This window comes from Chelonoidis abingdonii, chromosome 1 (genome assembly GCF_003597395.2).
Source record: "Chelonoidis abingdonii isolate Lonesome George chromosome 1, CheloAbing_2.0, whole genome shotgun sequence".
In the NCBI taxonomy this organism is placed as follows: Eukaryota; Metazoa; Chordata; order Testudines; family Testudinidae; genus Chelonoidis; species Chelonoidis abingdonii.
The window spans coordinates 200402791-200423109 of NC_133769.1; the positions used below are offsets into that span (position 1 = coordinate 200402791).

Consider the following 20319-nt stretch of genomic DNA (forward strand, 5'->3'; position numbering starts at 1 on the left):
TTGATCATGTAAACAGGGTTCCCCATATGGATCCCCTTCTCTAGTCCAATCTGGAAGACCAGAACACTAAATCCCAGTGAAATATCAAAACAACTGTTGTACTATTCTAACTTCTATAGAACTGCTGCCTGTGTTGAAAGGAGGTATTATTGAACCAAATGCTGGGCACACCTTTCTCATACGCAGTATTTTGACTATTCACTTTCTGCAGTACTAAACAATTAAAACTGCCATACAACATGCTCAGTTCTGACTGCTTAAGGGTAAAACTTAACCCTGCCTCTGATGTAGGGGACAACACACTCGCTTGACGGAATTGGCTTAAGTATCAAACACTGAAAAAATATGTAACTTCAGCAGAAAATATTTTCTCCCACAAGCTATAGCTATACTGCATTTTGGGATGGGAGGAAGTAAAACAATACTGTCATCACACAGAAGGTCTTTATTTCCCTACATCAGTTACAGGGGTGGTAGTGAGAACAAGGGCAAGCATCTAGGCTGGAAGCCTTACCTGCTTATCAAAGTGCAGTATTGTTTTTTAGATACTGATCCGTAAGGTAATCTTGGCAAATGTATGACATAGTTTTAATACATCTTGAACTAAGTTGACCAGCTGGAATATTACCAACCCAGCTGGCTTGGCCCAGGTCATGTTGGTGAACTGACCATGCACTTCTTAAGCAGGTGGTAAGGGCACCATCTATATGAAGTTCATGTAAGGTTTTTCTTCTCCAGGTAGTGTCAGATTTAGTGTCTATTATAGTAACAAAGCATTTAAAGGGCCTAGTAATTCCTGGTGTATACTATTTAGACACTTCTATTTCTCTTAAGAATTTTAAATATATAAAGTGACCTGTGGAAGTAGGTGGTTGCACTTCTAGCCACCTAGATGCCCATGTAACTAATTACAAGTGGAATGGTTCTTTGAATAGCAATAAAACTGTAGAAAACGCATATACTTTCACTTGAGGTGGCAAACAATGTTGAGGCCCTATGGAACTCTACCATTCTGTTCTAGATATTAACTTGTCTAAACAGCAGTACTAATACCAGTGAGGGGTTGTTTCATGGTTTTAGCATTACTCAACCACAGGAGCCCTGAACCTTTGACAGAAGGTGTACCAATACCACCATCTTCCCCCAACAACCCTTTCCTTTAAAATCAACATTGGATAGGTGCCTGAGTTTGATTTTACTTCAGGACTGAAGACAGTTTTGTCTAAATTGTAAAATTGAAATGGACTTACTAAAGGTCAACTCTGTATTAGGCACTCCACAGTTTGCAGATGTGGATTGATCCATGGTATCAGGGAAACATGCATAACACTATCTACTAGTTCTACTCTCTAAAAGCTAACCTACTACTTATAGAATAACTGGCTTTATACAACTGGGCCAGGTATTTACTTTCAAAACAATTTCCTTATACTATTATCAGATGGTATGAGTTTTCTGCTATAATGAAAAAATTTCAGGTGAAGTGACCAAACAATAGTAAATGGAGCCTATGCCTGATAGTGCCCTATCAAAATACTCCTTTCCAAAGTAATAACCCATACCAGTTGCTTAAGTTCCTGAGAAGAAAAAGTTCAGCACCTTCTCAGCAATGCCTGGTTGCACTCATTTGAGTGCAACTCAGATTACAGGTATCCTAAGGGGAGATTTCAAAGGTTAACTGGACAGAGTTAAATATTAATCAAAGAAGGCTAGCCTAAAATATGCACTATTTCACAACGTTACTGGCACACAAGTTAAACCATATTTACCCTTTAATGTTTAAAAAAGCTTGTATACAGGGCACCATTAAGAAATGGACTGTTTGAAAATCTGATTTTTAAATGGAGATGGTGGAAGTGTAGGGTGACACTTGTAACCTAGAATACATAATTGAGTACTTCCATGTCTTTTGATAAAATGTATCCACTCAGACCTCCCCTTCCCTTATAGAATTGACAATTCTCACTAAGACAGTTTTAAACTTCAAATGTGTTCATATATATAAAAGGTTAGGTCCAGGGGCCTGCCATGGAACAAACATTAAGGATACACAAGTTTTAACACATGGAATTTGAGTTCACTGCAAGTATGTAAACAGTTTTTTTCTCTTTATTCTGCTATTGCAAGAACAAAAATATATGTCCTCTTCCCCCTATATCCTCCCCCTATTGTTACCTCCCTCCCAAAAAATCCCAGCTATGAAAAAAGTATTGATGTAAGAAAGCAGCTGCCCTTCACTTACAAAGAAAAATCAACTTTAAAATGCAGAGCACATCTAGCCCCAGGGGAAAAACATGGACAAGATTCATACAGGGTTTTTTCCACTACATTTTATAATATAACAGGCTTCAGTTGAACCTCTGTGTAACATCAGCCTCATTTTCTTGTGCACAGGGTAATGAAGGAGAAAACTTCCAGAAGTAGAATTCTTTGGGATTTGGTTCAGATTACTGTTGGCAGCCTCTAAATTGTTTGCAGCAGAAGAGCTATTCGAATTAGTACTTGCTCTTTTCTAGTTTTTTACAAAAAATAATTTGTCAGAGGGAGAAAGAACAGTTAAACTTAAACTAATGGAAGAATACACATTCCTGGGTTTGTGTTATAGTTAAACCACCACATGGGCAAAAAGTTTAAGCCTACCTCTTGCTACAGTACAGGAGATAGGCAATTTTAATATAAACAAACAAATAGTAATTGGCTAGATTTGTGTGAAGGAACAGACAGCATTTTATAAAATCCTTGAATATCCCCACTACCACTTCCCATCCCCACTTAAAAAATATAGGTTAGCATTTTAAATTGGTGATTTGGTGTCTCTGATTTCTTCCCCACCCCCTCCTTTCCAAAAAAGCATGAATGAATTACAAGTACAAAAGATGGTGAACTGGTGCTTCCCCAGCCCAGTAAACACAATCTTAATATAACATTACAAGCAGAGCAGACTTTCTGAAGTGGTCTGCTTTGTCAGTAAGTATTTTTAAAGATTAATTAGGGCAACATTTATTATAGAACCAATTGGAGAAAAAATAAAACCTTGATTGCATTGCAAACACTTAAACAATTACCTCTTCAAATAACATTTTAAAACCACTAACCTTTACCTAGTATGGTCAAGTAGATCATTAAAATGCAGCAATCTAAAAATCAAAACTATTACAAATAAAAATTTGCTTTTGTGAATAGCTACAAACAGATGTATTTCTTTTTAACAATTATAAACAAAACAGTCTAATTTAGACTCCAGTACAGCATTAACAGTTCAAACTTTAAGATGTTGAACAATCCTTTTCCACTTCAGTGCAGTGTAGGAAGAATAGCACACGTTAAAGTTTGTTACGAAAATAGAGTTTATTAAAAACACATCCCTATTGTTTTGAGGAGCTTTCACCGTTACCTTTTCTTAAATTAAAAAAAAAAAATAGAAAGCACTTCTACTTCTGATTTGTAAACTTTTTAAAGTCAAAACTTTAAAAAAGTTACAGCAAAAATGGGTAATATTCATATCTTCAGTATTTTGTGTTATGTTGACGCTATTTTAAATAGAAGGGAAGCAATCAAATTGCTTACAATTCCCCACAAACTACTGAGGGGCTGTGGTATAGCAGAAGCAAATATAATACAGCAGTACTGTACAACTCTAAAGCTCTACACTCCGTTAAATGTCACTGTCACGTTTTTGACAAATTCCAGTCTCTAGCGGGGAGCCTCTACAACTGAGCCAGTATCCTTTTCGGCTTGCTCAACAGATGAGGTAGCCTCAGATGTTAACTCTTCATCAGGTTTTACACCTGTAGGTCCAGACTCCCCTTTATTAAGTTCTGAAACAATGTCTGCATTTTCCACTTTGCCACTATGAGATTCATGGTTTTTGTCACCATCTGCCCTGTCTGTCAGCTCAGGTTTTTCCTTTCCTCGATTTTCTTCCTTGTCTCTACGAGACTCCCTATCTCTAGAATCTCTCTCTCTGTCTCGGTGTCCAGTGGACCGTCTATTTCTCTCTTCCAAGTCTCTATGTCTATCACGTTCAGGGCTTCTTCTTCCCCATTCTCTCCTTTCGCGATTACCAAGTCGCTCATGATCTCTATCATCGTTGCGGTTACCATAGCGCTCACGCTCATTTTCTACCCGGTTTCCAAAAGACCTCCTTCCAAACCTTTCCTGGTCTCTATTAGGAGTGAATGTCTGCCTATCATTCCTAAACTGCCTCCCATCTCTATTATCTTCAGGCCCACCTGGTCCTCCAACTCCTGGTATCCCACCAGGCCTGACAAAGTGACCAGGTGGTGGAAAAGGGTTTTTCATTCCATGTGGTGGAGGCATTCCAAAGCTCCCTGGTCCTGGAGGTGGACCTCTGTGCAACATATGCGGAGGCATGTGCCGAGGTGGCATCAAGGGAAACCGTTGTAGATGAGGCGGTGGCATTCCTGGAGGTCGCTGGAGTGGTATTAAACCAGGCCGTGCACCAAGGAGGCCAGTAGATGGTGCCTGTAGCCCGATCACAGGAGCAGGTGGTGTAACCCCTTGAGTACCTGCAAACCAAAAAAAGAAAATCTGTTATAAAAAGTCAGAGTCTCTTATGAAAGTTACTCCCTTAAAGCTCATGGAAAACAGTAGGGTTAGGAAGTCTGGACAAATCAGAACTGCTTGCATAGTATTTAAATTTTATTTACTCCTTGTAGTGTGTATTGATGAGACAAAGCTGCCATATACTGAACACGGTAAAAGAAAACATTTTTTTAAACAGAGGTTGTGTTGATATATTTGCATTAAAAATAGTTAATACTAAATAGTATTTTCGTTTTTCATACGGTCGTCTACCTTCAAAGCCTGGCAGCTGCTACTGTGCAGGACAGAGACTGAAGTGGGCTGTTTATCCCCACCTTGCTGCACTACTCTGGCCACACCTCCAACTTCCTAGCAATTTATATTCCACATATTTCAAAACTGCTGCAGCACCTTCCCCACTATCCAACCTGCAAAGTGTAGTTAAAGTAGCAGGAAAAAAGTTAAATTCATACCCAACTGAAAATAATTAGGATTAGATTTAGGCAGGAGGGACAGAGTCTGAGTGAATGGGGGAGGGGCAGCAGGTGCAAAATAACTTCCTGAGATGGGGGTGTGGCCAGAACTGAGAACCTGGGCAGGTGGTGAGATTAGATACAACTCATTTTACTTTGTTCTTTAAAGGTGACAACTGCCAGGTGTTGGCCAAATTTTAACCTTTAAATTACTTTATAGCAGTCTCACTCAACTGTTTTTCATTCTTAAATTTGGGCTCTATTTGAATGCTGTGATCAGATAGAAGGAAAAAGTATAAAACTTGAGAACACCTCACTAGAGCAGGCCCAGTCCTCAGCTTGTTTACATCCATACGCTCCGTACCTGGGAGTCCAAAACTCAAAGAGCAGACTGCAAGAACAGTAACGGCCAAGTATTTAAAACATGTACGGTGGGAGTTTATCTTGCACAGTTCCATTTGTTTACAGTTGATAACATAGCTGGCCCGTTATTTAGCTTTTATAGTGTATCTACTAACCCAGCCCTATGACTCATTTCAGTCACTTCTGTTTTCTGCTCATTGAGAAGCTTGTCTGAAAATATTTCTTTCCAGCTAGAAACTGATACACACATGGCAGTAGCCATTTTACAAATATGTTTTTATTTCAAGGGAAAGCAACCTCCAGGACTCAACTTTAACCAGAATATTGGCAGGATTTCATTCAGCATAACATATGTAAATTGATCTTAATCTGTCTTTTTGTTTTTATACTTTTATCATGAAGATAATAGGTTTTATTCATAAAAACAGTCGCAGACTAAGTGAACATAAAGCTAACAACGCAACTTATAGACATTTTGAGACTGCTCTTCCAGGGGAGACAAATAACCAGAAACCTTAACCAAAAGCCATGTATTATATTTTTAAATTACTTAAGAGTACCACTACAGAAGGTCTGAATTTTAAAGCCATTGTTGTGAGTAGAGGGAAAGAGACACATCAAGTGACCTCCCCCCCATTTCACATCCCTTAACTCCATTTCAGCTACTGTATCGACTCAATTCAATGTGAATCTGACTATATATAGTCCTCTCCCGCAGGTAAACATGACATGTTTAATGATCAGTAGAGTGTAATGCTTTCCCAAGAACAATCTCTCATCTCACAGTACCCCGTCTTGTTTCCAGTTATGGTAACTAAATTTAGATTAAATTCCTTAGGACTAGGGTCATCCATCTCTGACACCTAGCACTATGGTATCTTCCTTGCTTATAGCATGGATATTAAAGGCTCTAGATAGCAAGAGTCTACTGGCAGGAATAATAAAGAACCTGGCTGTTGTACTAGTCCATGGTACGGTCATCCATCTTGTTGCCTTCCTCTCCAACCAGATACTTTAACTACAAAGTTGGATACTGTGACATTCTTGACAAAGAATCCATCAGTAAAAACTAGCTTGAGTTGTGTTTTTTTTGTCTCCCAAAGAAGGGTATTTTGATAACCTCTTCACCATATCATTCTTGTAATTGTGCCTATTATGATCTGGTTTACTGTTTCTGTGAACAAACTAAGCTCATGAGACTCATTTTCTCATATTTGTACAATGCTCAGCACATAGTCAATACATGCTAATACACATTTTATTCTTCTTAAATGTCAAAGAATGCCTGAGAGTCAAAGTAGATGAGGTAATATCTTTTATTGGACCAACTTCTGTTGGTAGAAGCGACAAGCTTTTGAGTTTCACTGAGCTCTTCTTCAGGACTACTTAAAATGAAGTGCGCAATTCAGGGTTAGCAGACAGTAGTGTGTACAACAGATTACCGTAATGAGCCATAAAACCAGCATCTCTGTGTAGTCTATGGTTAGTTGTTTATATTGTGAGGCAAAGTTACTGCATAGAGAATAAATGTGACAAAAAACAACCTAAATCTGTGATGTAATGAAGTTAAAAAGGCAGGTAGATGCCTTGCGCTTATATTTGGCATAGGACAATGAAAGTACATTGAAACAAAATTTAGAAACATTAATATGACAAAAATTTTAATTCTATTTTTGAAGTCTTGGCTGCTCCTTAATTTCTCCTCCTCCGTACACTGAAAATGCAGTGGTGTCTATCCCACCCCCAGTCTTCTCACAGAGTAAGAAAATAAAATGGTCAGCAAGTTCCTTTCTTCCCAGAGTAGCTGAATAGATTTCACTGTAAGTGAAGCATCTTGGATGTTTTAGCCTTGCACCATACAAGGTCAGGCTATATAATTTCTTTACTGAATTGACTCAAGCATTAGACTAATTATACTGTAAGCCCAAAGTCCATAAATTACATATCTAAGTTTACTGACAAATGCTAAATAAAAACTAAACACTACTTTGATCATACATGCAACTTTTGGTATAATTTACTTTGTAATCCTCTACGGTAGAAACAGGATTTCAGTGTCAAACTGTTTATCATCAAATGTGAAAAGAAGCACCAAAGCTCCCACTAAAGACATCTGACCTTGTAAGCAACATGTGAGTTAACAAACAAACAAAAAAAACCACCCACTATAAGAAGTGTCCACCAGTAATTGTGTAGAGTAGTCATGAAAATGTACCTGCCTTGGAATAAGATCTACTTGCCCATCCATGACTATGGTGAAAAAAAATCACATCTTAACCACACCAATTTATTGTAAATTTTTGTTAATAATTGGTTTAAATTACATATAGCCATTTATAACTTTCCAGATGGATTAACTACATGCTTCATTCTGCACCTCTTAGCTAGAACATGGCATGTACTCGTAACAGACATTAATTGCCATTATTATATGAGGAATATGTGAGGAGTTAGGTTTCATTCACGCAACACATATGGATAAAAAATATTAATCACCTCCACAGCTTTTACCAGCAATATAAGCTAAGGTGACAGGAGCTTTTAAAAGTGTACAACACAAAGAGCTCAGCAATAAAGTGTATTTGAAATATGTTCTTCAACCATTTTCAACAAGAAACACAGATGTTGCCTCAGTGAAGTAGCATTATACGTATCAAAAGCTGCTATTGTGATACTGGACTTCATTCATAGATGAGCTATGCCCCAAAATGCTGTAATAGCCTTGTTTTGTATAAGAGCTTTAGTCCATGGTTTGTCAGGTATAATAAACTGAAACAGTTAATATAGTCATTTTAATATACTTGTAATGAATGATACAGCGAGATTTCTAGGCCAATATAATTCTACTTCTGTTCATCTCCTCCCAGCAATTTTTACAAATCCACATGTTTCTTTTTGGTAGGTTTAGCATTTGTAACTCTGAAGTAGCTGAAAAATATTACATTTGTTTTAAAAACCAAACTCTGGACAATATTCAGTCCAAAGTCCAGTGTAACTTTATCCATTTTTGCTCCAAAACACACTCTCTTCTGGAGATCTGTTAGGGTGACATACAAATATTGAGATTCAAAATTCTGGGACACTGGTAGACCATGAGCAGGTCAAATGTTTAAGATGGAGGCTATTGCTAAGATTTTTAGATGTTTAATTTCCAACAACTCTCAGATTTTGCACTGCAAATCTCTGGTAAGGTCTTAACACCGCTCCCCATAAAATTGGAAAGTTAAATACTGTCATGAAATCCTTGAAAATGGTGCTGCACAGTAAAAATTTCTAAATGATGTAAACAGTCATTTCCTCCAACGTCACTATTTCCTTCATTATAATTTTATGCACAATTTCACTTGACATAGCTTCTTGTGTTTTCAAGATTGAGTCCATGTCTGAACCAAGAAATTTTGTTTCTTTCAGTTTTCTATCGCATCCATTAATGCAGGCCAAGATTAAAAGAAGCCTGCATGTCTAAATTTAGGCTGTAAATCCATATTTGGGCACCAAAAAATTGATCTGATTTTCTGTAGTGCCAAGCACTCAGTTTCCCCAGAAGCCAACAGGAGTTGCTGAATGTTCAGCACTTTTGAAAATTATGGTACTTATTTAAGTTCCCAAATACAAACTTGAGAGTCTAACTTTAGGCTTCATTTTTTAAAAATCTTGGTTATCATATCAAGCTTTGGCTACCAATATATAAATTATGTTATTGATTTTATAAAACATTTGTTAGTGAAATCAAAGCATGTCACGTGACTGATTTAAGGTAGAGTTCAGTTACAGAATAGTGTTTGAGACCTCTCCCTCTTTTACTGGAATGAGTTACCTAGGGAGGTGATGGAATCTCCACCCTTACAGGTTTTTAAGGCCCGGCTTGACAAAGCCCTGGCTGAAATGATTTAGTTGGTGTTGGTCCTGCTTTGAGCAGGGGGTTGGACTAGATGAGCTCCTGAGATCTCTTCCAACCCTGATATTTTATGATTCTACTATACTTCTCATTTGGTCACTTGTCTTGAGAGTTGGTATTGCTACTACATTAAGGGGGAAAATAAAATGTTTATTGTATTTTTATAACAATGAGTTATCACAAAAAAAGTCTAGCAGTACAGTTATGTCACCAGCACAGTGTAAATTTTAAAAATAGTCCATAAACTTCCTTTCCTAATTGCCACTTTGTAATATACATTCACTGCTTCTATTTAGCTCAAAATAGTGTCATCTTTTCTCAGTGTTTTACTTCATTCTTCTCTATTAACATAGATTACACTAACATTCAGACACCTCACTGAAGGATAGCAGAGGGTGAGAGAGGAGATTTGCACCACACATGTAATATTATCAGGAAGTTGATTATAGCAAACCCAATGAAAACAGGAGGCAATTTGTTTTAGGGTAGAATGCAAGTGCCAGAGTTGGAATTTTGATGGTCACCAGAACATTTCTACTTATGCCAAGTGTGACATAGTATCTCGATTAGCATAAAAAAAGCCAGGTCAGAGACTTTTAACATCCATCTCAAACATATGTTCAATAGTGACATGCCTACTAAAGCTAGGGTATTTGTTCAATAATAAAGTACCATCCAGCGAGTCAAGACCACCACTTCTTGCAGGAGGCAGATCAAGGATCTCTGGCAGGATCTAAAAATCTGCTTTGCGTATGAGAACTTATGACATCACATCCCAAGTTATGTTATGAGCAGTTTGGATGAGACCAAAAACAGCAAAGTGAAGTTGTGTTTCTACAGACTTGCTCAGATTGAGAATACTATCATGAAAGTAGATGTGATCGGGAGTATCCATTGAATTAAAGCCACTCTGACATGGTTGTAAAACTTCACTTAATGTTGGGGAAATAAACAGTGCTTTAGATGTTCCATTCCAAAAAAGATCTTTTGAAAAGGTGGAAATATTTAGCCACTGTATTGGCTAAAGAGTCAAGAGGGTTTTAAACTGGAGAATTATATTAAATGTGATAGGTTGTAAAAATTATTTAAAAACTGTTCTCATATGTAGACATCACACCAAAAAACGTATTTTTTCATTTTGAAGCTGCACTTGAACACAGCAGTACAATGACACACTGCTACTAGAATTAGAGCTGTGTATCAATTTTTCTTCCTAGACTACTTTTTTGTATCTTCTACATGAAATAATCTGTGCATCTGAAGGTGAACTATATGGTTAAATATTACGTTAAGGCCAAAGATCTTCAGGTAGTTCAAATCACTATGGAGACTCACAGTGTACAAAACGGTCTTTTCAGGAATTAATATTGTACATACAATTCAGACACAATGTGACTATAAAGGTAATCAGAACCAAAACTGTCTGTTGAGAAGGGAACTTTACTGCAGATGTGAACTGGAGAGGTGACTGGAGTGACAGACCAAAAAATAACTATGACATCACTGCAAAACAGCATAAGGAAGCTTACAGTAATTAATCCATTTAGAATGCTATATGCAGTAATACATGTTTTTTGTAAATCAAACAGATAAATAAGCTTTATTTTAATTTACAAAAATATTAGAAGACCGACCCTGACTTTATACAGATTACATTTAAAGTATTCCCAGGCAAGATTATTAGGATTAGACTTTTATGAGCATCTTGTCAGAACAATCTTCTGTCCTTATATTCCACTGGCTGAGATATGTTCTTCTATGTTGTCCACATCGTTGAAGATCATTTTCCCCCTCCTTCCCCTCACCAGATCACCCCTAGTTCCTCAGACGGACCCTCATGATGCTCTGGAAAGATCTGAAAATCTTTCCATCTATTTGCTTCCCCACTTCTCTCAATTCTGAAGGCTCACCTCGTGGCCCAGGAGAAGCTGGACAAGGCTTCATGTAGAATTTGTCAATGTCTATTCCAAATAGCTACACCCCATATTTAAGAATGAAAGGTTCTATTGTCCAAAGTGTTTGATGCCCCTTGCCTGCTTCTCTCCATGGCAATGGATAGCTAATTGCAGGTGACTGTTTACAGCCTCTTGTATTATCTTCTAATACCCTTCCCATTTTGATAATAATTCAGAAGAGTTATGCAAGGCACTCTACTTTACTATCCTAAGTGCAGAAGAACAATTTCTGCCTCCAATCCAGTCTCTTGCTGGTCTAGTGAACAAGAGACCAAGTCTGGTTCTCTCACACAGCAATACTGAACTCAACCCTCTAGGGCAGGGATGGCCAACCTGAGCCTGAGAAGAGCCAGAATTTACCAATGTACATTGCCAAAGAGCCACGGTAATATGTCAGCAGACCCCATTCAGTCCCCCGCCCCCCCCCCCAGTGCCTCCCACCCACTGGCAGCCTGGATCAGTACCTCCCCTATCCCTCTCGATCAGCTGTTCCGTGGCACGCAGAAGGCTCAGGGTGCGGGCGGGGGAAGGGCATGGCAGGCTCAGGGGCAGGAAGGGGTGGAGTGAGGGCAGGGCCTGTGGCAGAACCAACGGTTGAGCAGTGAGCACCCCTCGGCACATTGGAATGTTGGCGCCAGTAGCTCCAGCCCCAGAGTCCGTGCTCTAGGGGTAATGCACTTTGAATATTCCTTTTAAGGGTGCAAGAATTTCAGTTGATTTTCAGTTAGTAAATACAACAAGGATGTTAATTTCTGACTTTTAATTTGTAAAATGCATGCATCTCTTTGTATGTATTTATTTCTACTGGTCCTGTGATGTTTTTTGTGTCTCATCTGCATGCTCTTGCATAATTCCTTGGTATATATAATCTTTACCGTAAAAGGGACACCTATCAACTTGAAATAGTAATTTTTAGTAGTGGCAAAGTAGGGACAGATATAGTACCTGAAACAAGCCTGCTTGAAAATTTCTGCTTTTACAATCACTTTTCAAAAAATGCTTCTCCCTCTGCCCCACTCAGTAAATATCCAGAATGTTGGAATAAACTAATCTGACTGTAAAATCAGCACCACAGTTTTTCCTGTATGCAAAGTACTGTCAATGTATGTATGAAGTTAAACGGATAAAAATGGAGACAAAAATTTTCAGAGTCAATTCCTCTAAGCTCTTTCACATATAAACACAGCAATTAAAAAGATTCAGAAATGTTTTGATTTTCTTTTAAAAGCTGACAATGTCACTTGAATTTATTTTCCTTCATGAAGTTGGTTTTCACGTCACTAAATAAAATCCCTTATATACAAAGTCAAAGAGCAAACTGTACAATACTCTAATAAATTTAATTGTTTTGAGTAAGCTCTAGGCTATACATTATTGTACCATTACCAAACAGATTTGAAAAAAAAAAAACCCATATTTTTTTTATAGAGTTGGTTATTTACAAAAAAAATCAAGACATCATGATGTTCACATGCCTTGACTGAATAACCAAGTGATCTTATCACTATAACCACCATCCCCTCTCAAGCCACACCTTCTCTACAGTTTGTTATCCCCCACTTGTCACACTGGATTAGATTTTCACAAGTGAACACTGATTTTGAAAGTCCACTGTGAGGCACCTTAAGCAGCCTGATTTTCAGAGGGTGTGCGCTCAGCACTTTCTGAAAATCAGGTCTCTTCAAGTTATCTCAATTTTTGAGCTTCCAAGTGGAGGCCTCCAAAAAAAAAAATCACTAATTGCTTTTAAATATCTTGGCCACCATGCCCACTATGAGATTTTTCAGGGTAAGCTCCATGTCCTTTAACTTCTATAACGCACTCAGCAAATTTCTGGACACTATACTAAATAATGTTGTCCTTTTATATCATTCACGCCAAGCTCTTCTTTGTAAACTTTGTAAAAGATGGTTTGCTGCAATGTAAGTATTTTATTTTATTTTTATCAATATGAAAATTAGAGCAGACTTTTGAGTGCATGTGTGGTGAAATGACACATACTGGTAAAAGCAAGTAAGGGGTACATGAAAGACATTCTTAACATACCCGTAGAAAATGAAATTGCCTTTACAATCTGCATGTATTCACATGCAATTAAAAAATAAATAAAAATAAAATAAACCAACTTTGGTATGTACAAATCCAATATGTTTTCAAATCTCTTCTCCTATAATGTAAATATTTAATACTTAAGAGATCATGTACCACAGGCAGTTACTAAAGCTTTGCATACAGCAGAACTAGGTCAAGACAATATATATAAAATTACCCTTTTTGTAGACAAAAAATAATATACCAAGTGTTCAGATTTTTTAAAATTTATTTTCAGGAAAATAGCATTCTTTCAATGGACGTGTACAATTTCCTCCATGCACACAAAATTCAAGCTTAGAGCACAGATCATGTCATATGATCAAAAACCAGGATGTCATAAAGATAATTGCTAAATTAAGTCTTATTTGGATGAGTGTACATATTTGCTGGAACAGTCTAAACATTAGATTGAGTCAGTCAGTCCTAAACTTTATCCAAGATTAGAAGTAGATTAACAATATAGGGTCTTCATTTATGAGGAAACAGAAGACAAATTTAAAGTTTAAACGCTTGCTCTAGACCAAGCCAAATGTATAAAAAGGCCAGTACTGGCCATACATAGACAAGACAGAACTTTCAGTACACAGCTTGCTCTGAACTGTGTTAGTTTCCCACAAATTTTAAATAGGTAACAAGGAAAGTAGCATAAATATCCTAGTTTGCTTTTAAAAAAACCCTGATTCTTAAACAAACTGAGCATAAATTGAAAAATATGCAAACAATAAAAAATAAACTTACCAAGAAGTGGAATAGGTTGGGTGACAGGTGGAGGAGGTATGTTAGTAGGTGCTACAGGTGGTGGACCAGTTCCAAATATTTTGGATCCATCACTAGTTTCAGCATTCCCTCTCGATCCAGAAACCACAGTTGGAATGGGATTTCCAATAGATAAGTCTTTTGTAGTGTCTTCATTTATGCCAGCCACAGTAGCTGAGGAACAATTACATTAATATACGAAAAGTTAGATGTAATTTTTCCTGCATACATCTAATTCCTTCTCTCTATAGTCCCCTTAATCAAACGTACACACACACATATACACACACACTTACAATTTGGGATGCTTATTCCTGGAGTGTGAGGAACAGATACTGGAGGGGTTATAGGAGGTGGCGGTCCAGGAGGAAGAAAACCTATATGAACAAACACAAATGTACTTTTAAGATCATATTTTAATTCTGCAGTTTTACTGCAGACACTTTAAATGGTTATAAGTTTAAATCAAAGCATATTCTCTGGAAGTACTTCATATACCTGGGGGCAAATGCATTGGATTGAATCCAGGTCGCAAAAATGGAGGTGGTGGTGGTACACCAGGGCCAAAGCCAGGAGGAGGGATCCCTAAAGGAGCCGTGAAAGTAGGAGGCTGAAGTGCACCAACTACAGGAGGACCTGATGGATGCGGTGGAACCGATGGGTGTGGTGGAACCTACAGAGGAAGGAAGGAAGGAAGGAAGGAAGAGTTAGCCTCAAAACCACATGCATTTGGTAAGAAATAGTCTGCTGTGCTTACTTTATTAGACAAGACAAAGTAACAAATTTACTGTCAAAACTGAAACTGATCACAGATGGCTGTGATTTTACTCAAACACTGGCGAACACATAAAACACCATCACATTAAATTGCAGTTCTGCTCTGAAAAGTGACTAGATAAAAATGGCACCTTATAAATATAAGGATACAATTTGGTCACGGATTCCATTGCATCTGAGTAGCCAAAAAAGGCACTTTTTACTCCTAATAGCACTGGAGACCCATGATAGCTCTTGATTTAACTGAACTGTATTCCTTAGAACATAAGAACCACCATACTGGGTCATACCAATGGTCCATCTACTACAGCATCCTGTCTTCCGACAGTGACCAATGCCAGGTGCTTCAGAGAAAATGAATAAAACAGAACAATTGCATAAGAAGGGAAGACTCAGCTCAACTCTCAGATCCTAGGCTGAGTTTGCATGAGCGATCTATCAGAGATGATGTTTTTTTGCCATAAAATAAACAAATTTGATATGGAGATTGAGAGGAACATACAGCCCTATCCCACCATTCTCATAATTTTTTTTTAAATTTAACTTTGTTTTTCAGAGCGGACTTTAATTTATTTTTATTTAAAGTTTAGACTATGCCTGAAATATGACAACATAATATTTCCTATTTTAAAATGTTATAAAGTTAGTTTTAATTTACATTTCCTTCCTGCTGTGTGTATTGTTTTGGTTATATTTCTTAGATACAGTCATTAGTCAGTTTTCATAAAGGTGTTATGAGAGTTTCCTGCTAGTATACATGGACATTTTTACTGGAAAAATTTTGTGTAAATTAACATCTCATTTATTACTATAAAAGGTAAGTGTGGTGGTTTTACACCTGGTTAATGTATCTTATCTGAAAATTAAAATAAAAGGACTTCTGATGTTTACATATGATATGATAGGTGTCCTCTTTGTTGAGTTTTAATTTTATGCATTAATTTCTCTAATAGAACTATATCCCAAACATAAGTGAAACAAAACTTTCTCAGTGTATTACACCAAGTAATAACAGGAGAGCATTTTCTTTTCCCAATTCCCAATAGTAATAGCCATGATACTACTAAAACATACTGAAGATTTAAGTTTTAAAAAGACTGCCTCATTGATTGAGAGACCTAAAAAGATCTCTAATGGAGATTTGGAAGACTACATGTAGTTACTGACCAACGGTGGATTTTTGGGTGGTATCTACTTCCTAGAAAGGAATGGAAAAAGGCAAAGAATCTGCTTCAAAGAAAAGCAGGATCGATACTTGGGCCTCTAGTCCTTTAACTTTTTCTTCCAGTAGGGAGACTGGCATACACTTCATACAGATGAAGTCGCTTCTGTCTTCCAGGAGAAAACCAAACATATCCTGTGCCGGTCACAATAGCTGATACCTCACACCTGTATTTTCTTCCTTGTAACATATCAAGAGCCTCTTCAGGTCATGTTTTTATTGTTTCTGGAAGCCTGAAAGGCAAAAGCTCTGTGCTCTCTCCCTAAGAGAACTTCCAGGCAAACTCCTTGTGTTTGTTTCTTCTCTGTTCGTTGCTCCCTAGGTTCAGGACTAGCTGCTTTTTTATAATCTGTATTGCTTTAGCGCATAGAAGAAGGGAGATCTCATTCCTGCTTGTAGGTTGCATGACACAGATTGACTTGTCCCTGATGAGAGGCAGAAAATGAAAGCAGGAACTCCTGACTGCCCTGAGTTCCAATAGGTTAATGTGAAGACTGGTTTCTTGAAGTGACCATCTGCCTTGGAGCTCTCCCTCCCAACAGGGATGCATCCACTGTTACAGTGACTGTCAAGATCACTAACAGGGATGGCTTCCCAGCAAGGGAAGCACACTTTGAATCCCGGTGAGCCCGGCATGCCCTTCCAAGGAAAGGAAGTCTCTCCAGAGGGAGGACAGAGGAACAAAACTAATCCTTTCAATTACTAAACTAAGCTAATCTAACTAACTAAAAAACTAAGGAGAAAAAAAAACAGCCAAGGCACGCTCAAGATGGACATACTAAAGCTTCATCTCAGGCCAAGGCAGTTGAGAAGGAAGTGAGGTTGGTTCACCCAGACAGCCCTCTATAGCCTTGGGGTGGGGCATGAGGTTGTGTAGGGTGCATGCACAGGCTGAACTGACATAGCTAATGAAAGTCTCGGATCAAAGACATATGCAGGGCATGCACACCTGAAACAGAGAACCCATAGGGATACTCCTCAAAGAAGCAGCATTACTGCACCATAACAATGGATTCTTCTAAACTTTTAGTGAAGTACTCAAAGGCTAACTCAGTGAAGTATCGAAAACACTGATTTTTGTTCAAATTCTACAAGGGTTGTATTTATTATTTTTAAGTCAATAGCAAGGAAAGTTAGTTTATAACAGCATATGGAACAAGCTAATGCATTCTTGTGATAAATTGACAGATTGAAAGGTTACAACCAATCTGGTTAAGAAAACTCATGCAGTAGCTTTTATCGGACCAAAGCTTCCGGAATAAAAGTCAGGATTTGGTACTGTGGGCACAGCTTTCCGAAGAATCACTGAAGGCAGTCCAGGGGGGACTGAAGAGCAGTGAGGATGGGAGCTGGTATACCTCCAACACAAAGATAACCATTTTCAAGCTCTTGGTACAGGTACCACTGCTGAGAATGCCTTTGAGTAATCTGAGGGAATGGATCAGAACGAGACCCCTGTTGACTGGAAGGCACGGGATGCATTGTCTTAGGAATGGGGGTTCCACTACTATCATTCCCAAGTGGAGGAGAAAGGTGGTGGTGGTCAGGGCCTCTCTCCTAAGGGGGATGGAGACATTCATCAGCCATCTGGATTGGGAATCCTGAGAAGTGTGCTGCTTGCCTGGAACCTGAATTCAGAATTTGACAGAGTCTGCCGAGACACATCAAGGCCTCGGACCACTACGCCTTCCTATTTATCCACATGGGCATTGGTGATACCACCAAAAATGACCTTGAGCAGATCACTGCAAACTATGTGGCTCTGGGAAGAAGGATACAAGCCAACAATGAACTTGGAGACGCCAATCCACATCGGAGCCTTCCCAAGAATGTGGCTTGGCTGGTAAGAAACTTAGTCATGCATGGACATGTGACTTGCCCATGTGACTCCAAAACTCCATCTTGGAGCTGGACTTTGTATAGGAGTGAGGGGGGGTCTCCACTCACAAGTGAAAGTCTATTTAAACCCCTGGGAGACCCCTCCATTTTGTCTTCAGCTGGCTAAAGAAAAAGCCTCTCCACCCCAAGGATACCTGAAAGGCACTAGAACAAAGGACAGTAACTACAGGAGGTGTGAGTGTTTGCTGGACCCAGGCTAGAAGGAGACCAGTCTGTAAAAGGAAGCTTACTGGGTGAGGTTATCATCTGTATTCAGTTTCTTAGACATAGACTTGCATGTTCTATTTTATTTTGCTTGTTAATTCACTTTGTTTTGTCTATTATTACCTGGAACCACTTAAATCCTACTTTCTGAGTTTAATAAAAATCACTTTTTACTTATCAATTAACCCAGAGTATGTATTAACCTGGGGGGGGCAAACAGCTGTGCATATCTCCCTGTTATAGAGAGTGAACAATTTATGGAATTTAAACTGTATAAGCTTTATACAAGGTAAAATGGATTATTTGGGGTTTAGACTCCATTGGGAGTTGGGCATCTGAGTGTTAAAGACAGGAACATGTTTGTAGGCTGCTTTCAGTTAAGTCTGCAGCTTTGGGGTACGTAATTCAGACCCTGGGTTTGCTTTGGAGCAGATGGATGTGTCTGGCTCAACAAGACAGGGTGCTGGAGTCCTGAGCTGACAGGGAAAGCAGGGGCAGAAGTAGTCTTGGCACATTAGTTGACAGTTCCCAAGGGGGTTTCTGTGACCCAACCCGTCACATATACCTCATCTCCATCTTCTGTGGTTTTTAAAGTTATTTTGTTACTATCATTGAGACTTAGTTCAGCAGCTAGGATCAGACCAGTTGCTTTTTGCTAAGGTGTGCCCAGCTGGAAGGTAAAACTAGGCTGAAGTTGCACTGCCTTTTTTCGGGGAAAAAAAAAGATTCAAGCAGTTGGTATCAGGTAGAAGCTGGATGTGGGAAAGAAGATTATATGTGTGACACATTGCCAGGGTTACCAGTTAGCAGACAGGCATACTAGAATAAAAAAAGACTAAACACTACCTGAGATACTCTGTGACTTCTCTTTCCCCCACCCTCCCATCTCTATGATTAATTCATGAACTGACAAGTTGAAGTATGATTTAAATATGTTTCTAGTTGCAGCTATCCAGCAGCAAAGAGACAGAAACAAGTAAACAATCTCACCTGTGGAGGAGGTACTGTTATAGGTGCCGGTATGGGAACAGGAATTGGAACAGGCAATGCTTTCGGGATAGGTGACACTGGTTCATTATGTGTAGTTTCTGCACCTCCATTTTGAGCTACTTCATTTTCAGATTTCTTAGAAATTCCTTTCCACTCTACAGGAAATAAATAGAAGCCAGTTCAGTTGAAAAAGTACGAATATTTAGTCACTATCGACTGCTGCTAAGTAAAGCCAATGTGACGATTATGTTGCAAACAATCAGATAGCTGTCCCTACAACAAATTATATGTAAAGGTGTTTCTGAAAATACAAACTGAAAAATCTCTGTAAATACAGACTGTACAACAAGCAGTCACTAAAGCAAGGCAAGTAAAAAAAACCAAAACTCTTCCAATAGTCATTTAACAGCTGATGTGACTCAGATCTTTGCATTCAGAACTGCTGTTGCATTTCTGCGAAGGATTCTGAAGCACATTAGCGACAATAATGAAAACAGTGAGATGTTGCTTGGAACAAGCTCTGCAGTCAGAACGCATAATTAGTTATTCCAGGGCAAGGCAAAGACAGCTTTTCCCTCTGATAATCACCATGTTGGGATCACTAATATTGTATTAGTGCTGTGTGGTACAACACACTCTTGTGCAAAACAAAATGAGAAAACACTAGTCAAGTACCACTAGAGGAGTTTGGAGCTATAGCTAATGCTCATTTTATAATGGAACGAGGACATATTTAGGGGAGGTCCCTATTGCCAATCAATGCTTTCTGAGAAACCTGCAGAGAAAAAAGCAAGATGGATGAGGCAAAAACCTACATGGAGAAACAGTCCAGATATTAAACACAAAAAAGAATAAAACAGCAAGAAAAAAAGACAAGAGATTTAGAATGCCGTTCTTGATCATGGAACACAAGTGTTGAGTTACAATCAACAGAAATGCTGCACTGAGATGAGACTGAAATAATGCCTGAGATGATACAAAATGCCTGAAATCACTTAGGTTGCTGGAAGTACAAAAATTTAAGTAAAGCCAATGTGAAGTCTATCCCAGATTATTGCTGAATAAGCTTTCACATATCGCTCATTTTAATGTATTTGTGGTTTTTTTGCTTATTAAAGCATTTATCTGGGAGAAAAATGACCC

At 38.3% G+C, this 20319-nt stretch overlaps 1 protein-coding gene across 2 annotated transcripts in view; it reads right to left on the reverse strand.

Annotated features, from left to right (window-relative positions):
• Positions 1 to 2625: 2625 nt before the first annotated feature.
• SCAF4 (SR-related CTD associated factor 4) overlaps positions 2626 to 20319 on the reverse strand; it is an 84899-nt gene continuing 67205 nt past the window's right edge. Inside the window, exons 16-20 of one of the 2 annotated variants that reach the window (XM_032798289.2) lie at positions 19177 to 19331; positions 14583 to 14757; positions 14381 to 14461; positions 14067 to 14258; positions 2626 to 4529 (exon numbers count right to left, since the gene is read on the reverse strand). In XM_032798289.2, coding sequence (XP_032654180.1) covers positions 3694 to 4529; positions 14067 to 14258; positions 14381 to 14461; positions 14583 to 14757; positions 19177 to 19331 — 1439 coding nt within the window. In that variant the 3' untranslated portion in view covers positions 2626 to 3693. The remainder of the gene's footprint in view (positions 4530 to 14066; positions 14259 to 14380; positions 14462 to 14582; positions 14758 to 19176; positions 19332 to 20319) is intronic. The other variant, XM_032798290.2, reaches the window with a different exon arrangement.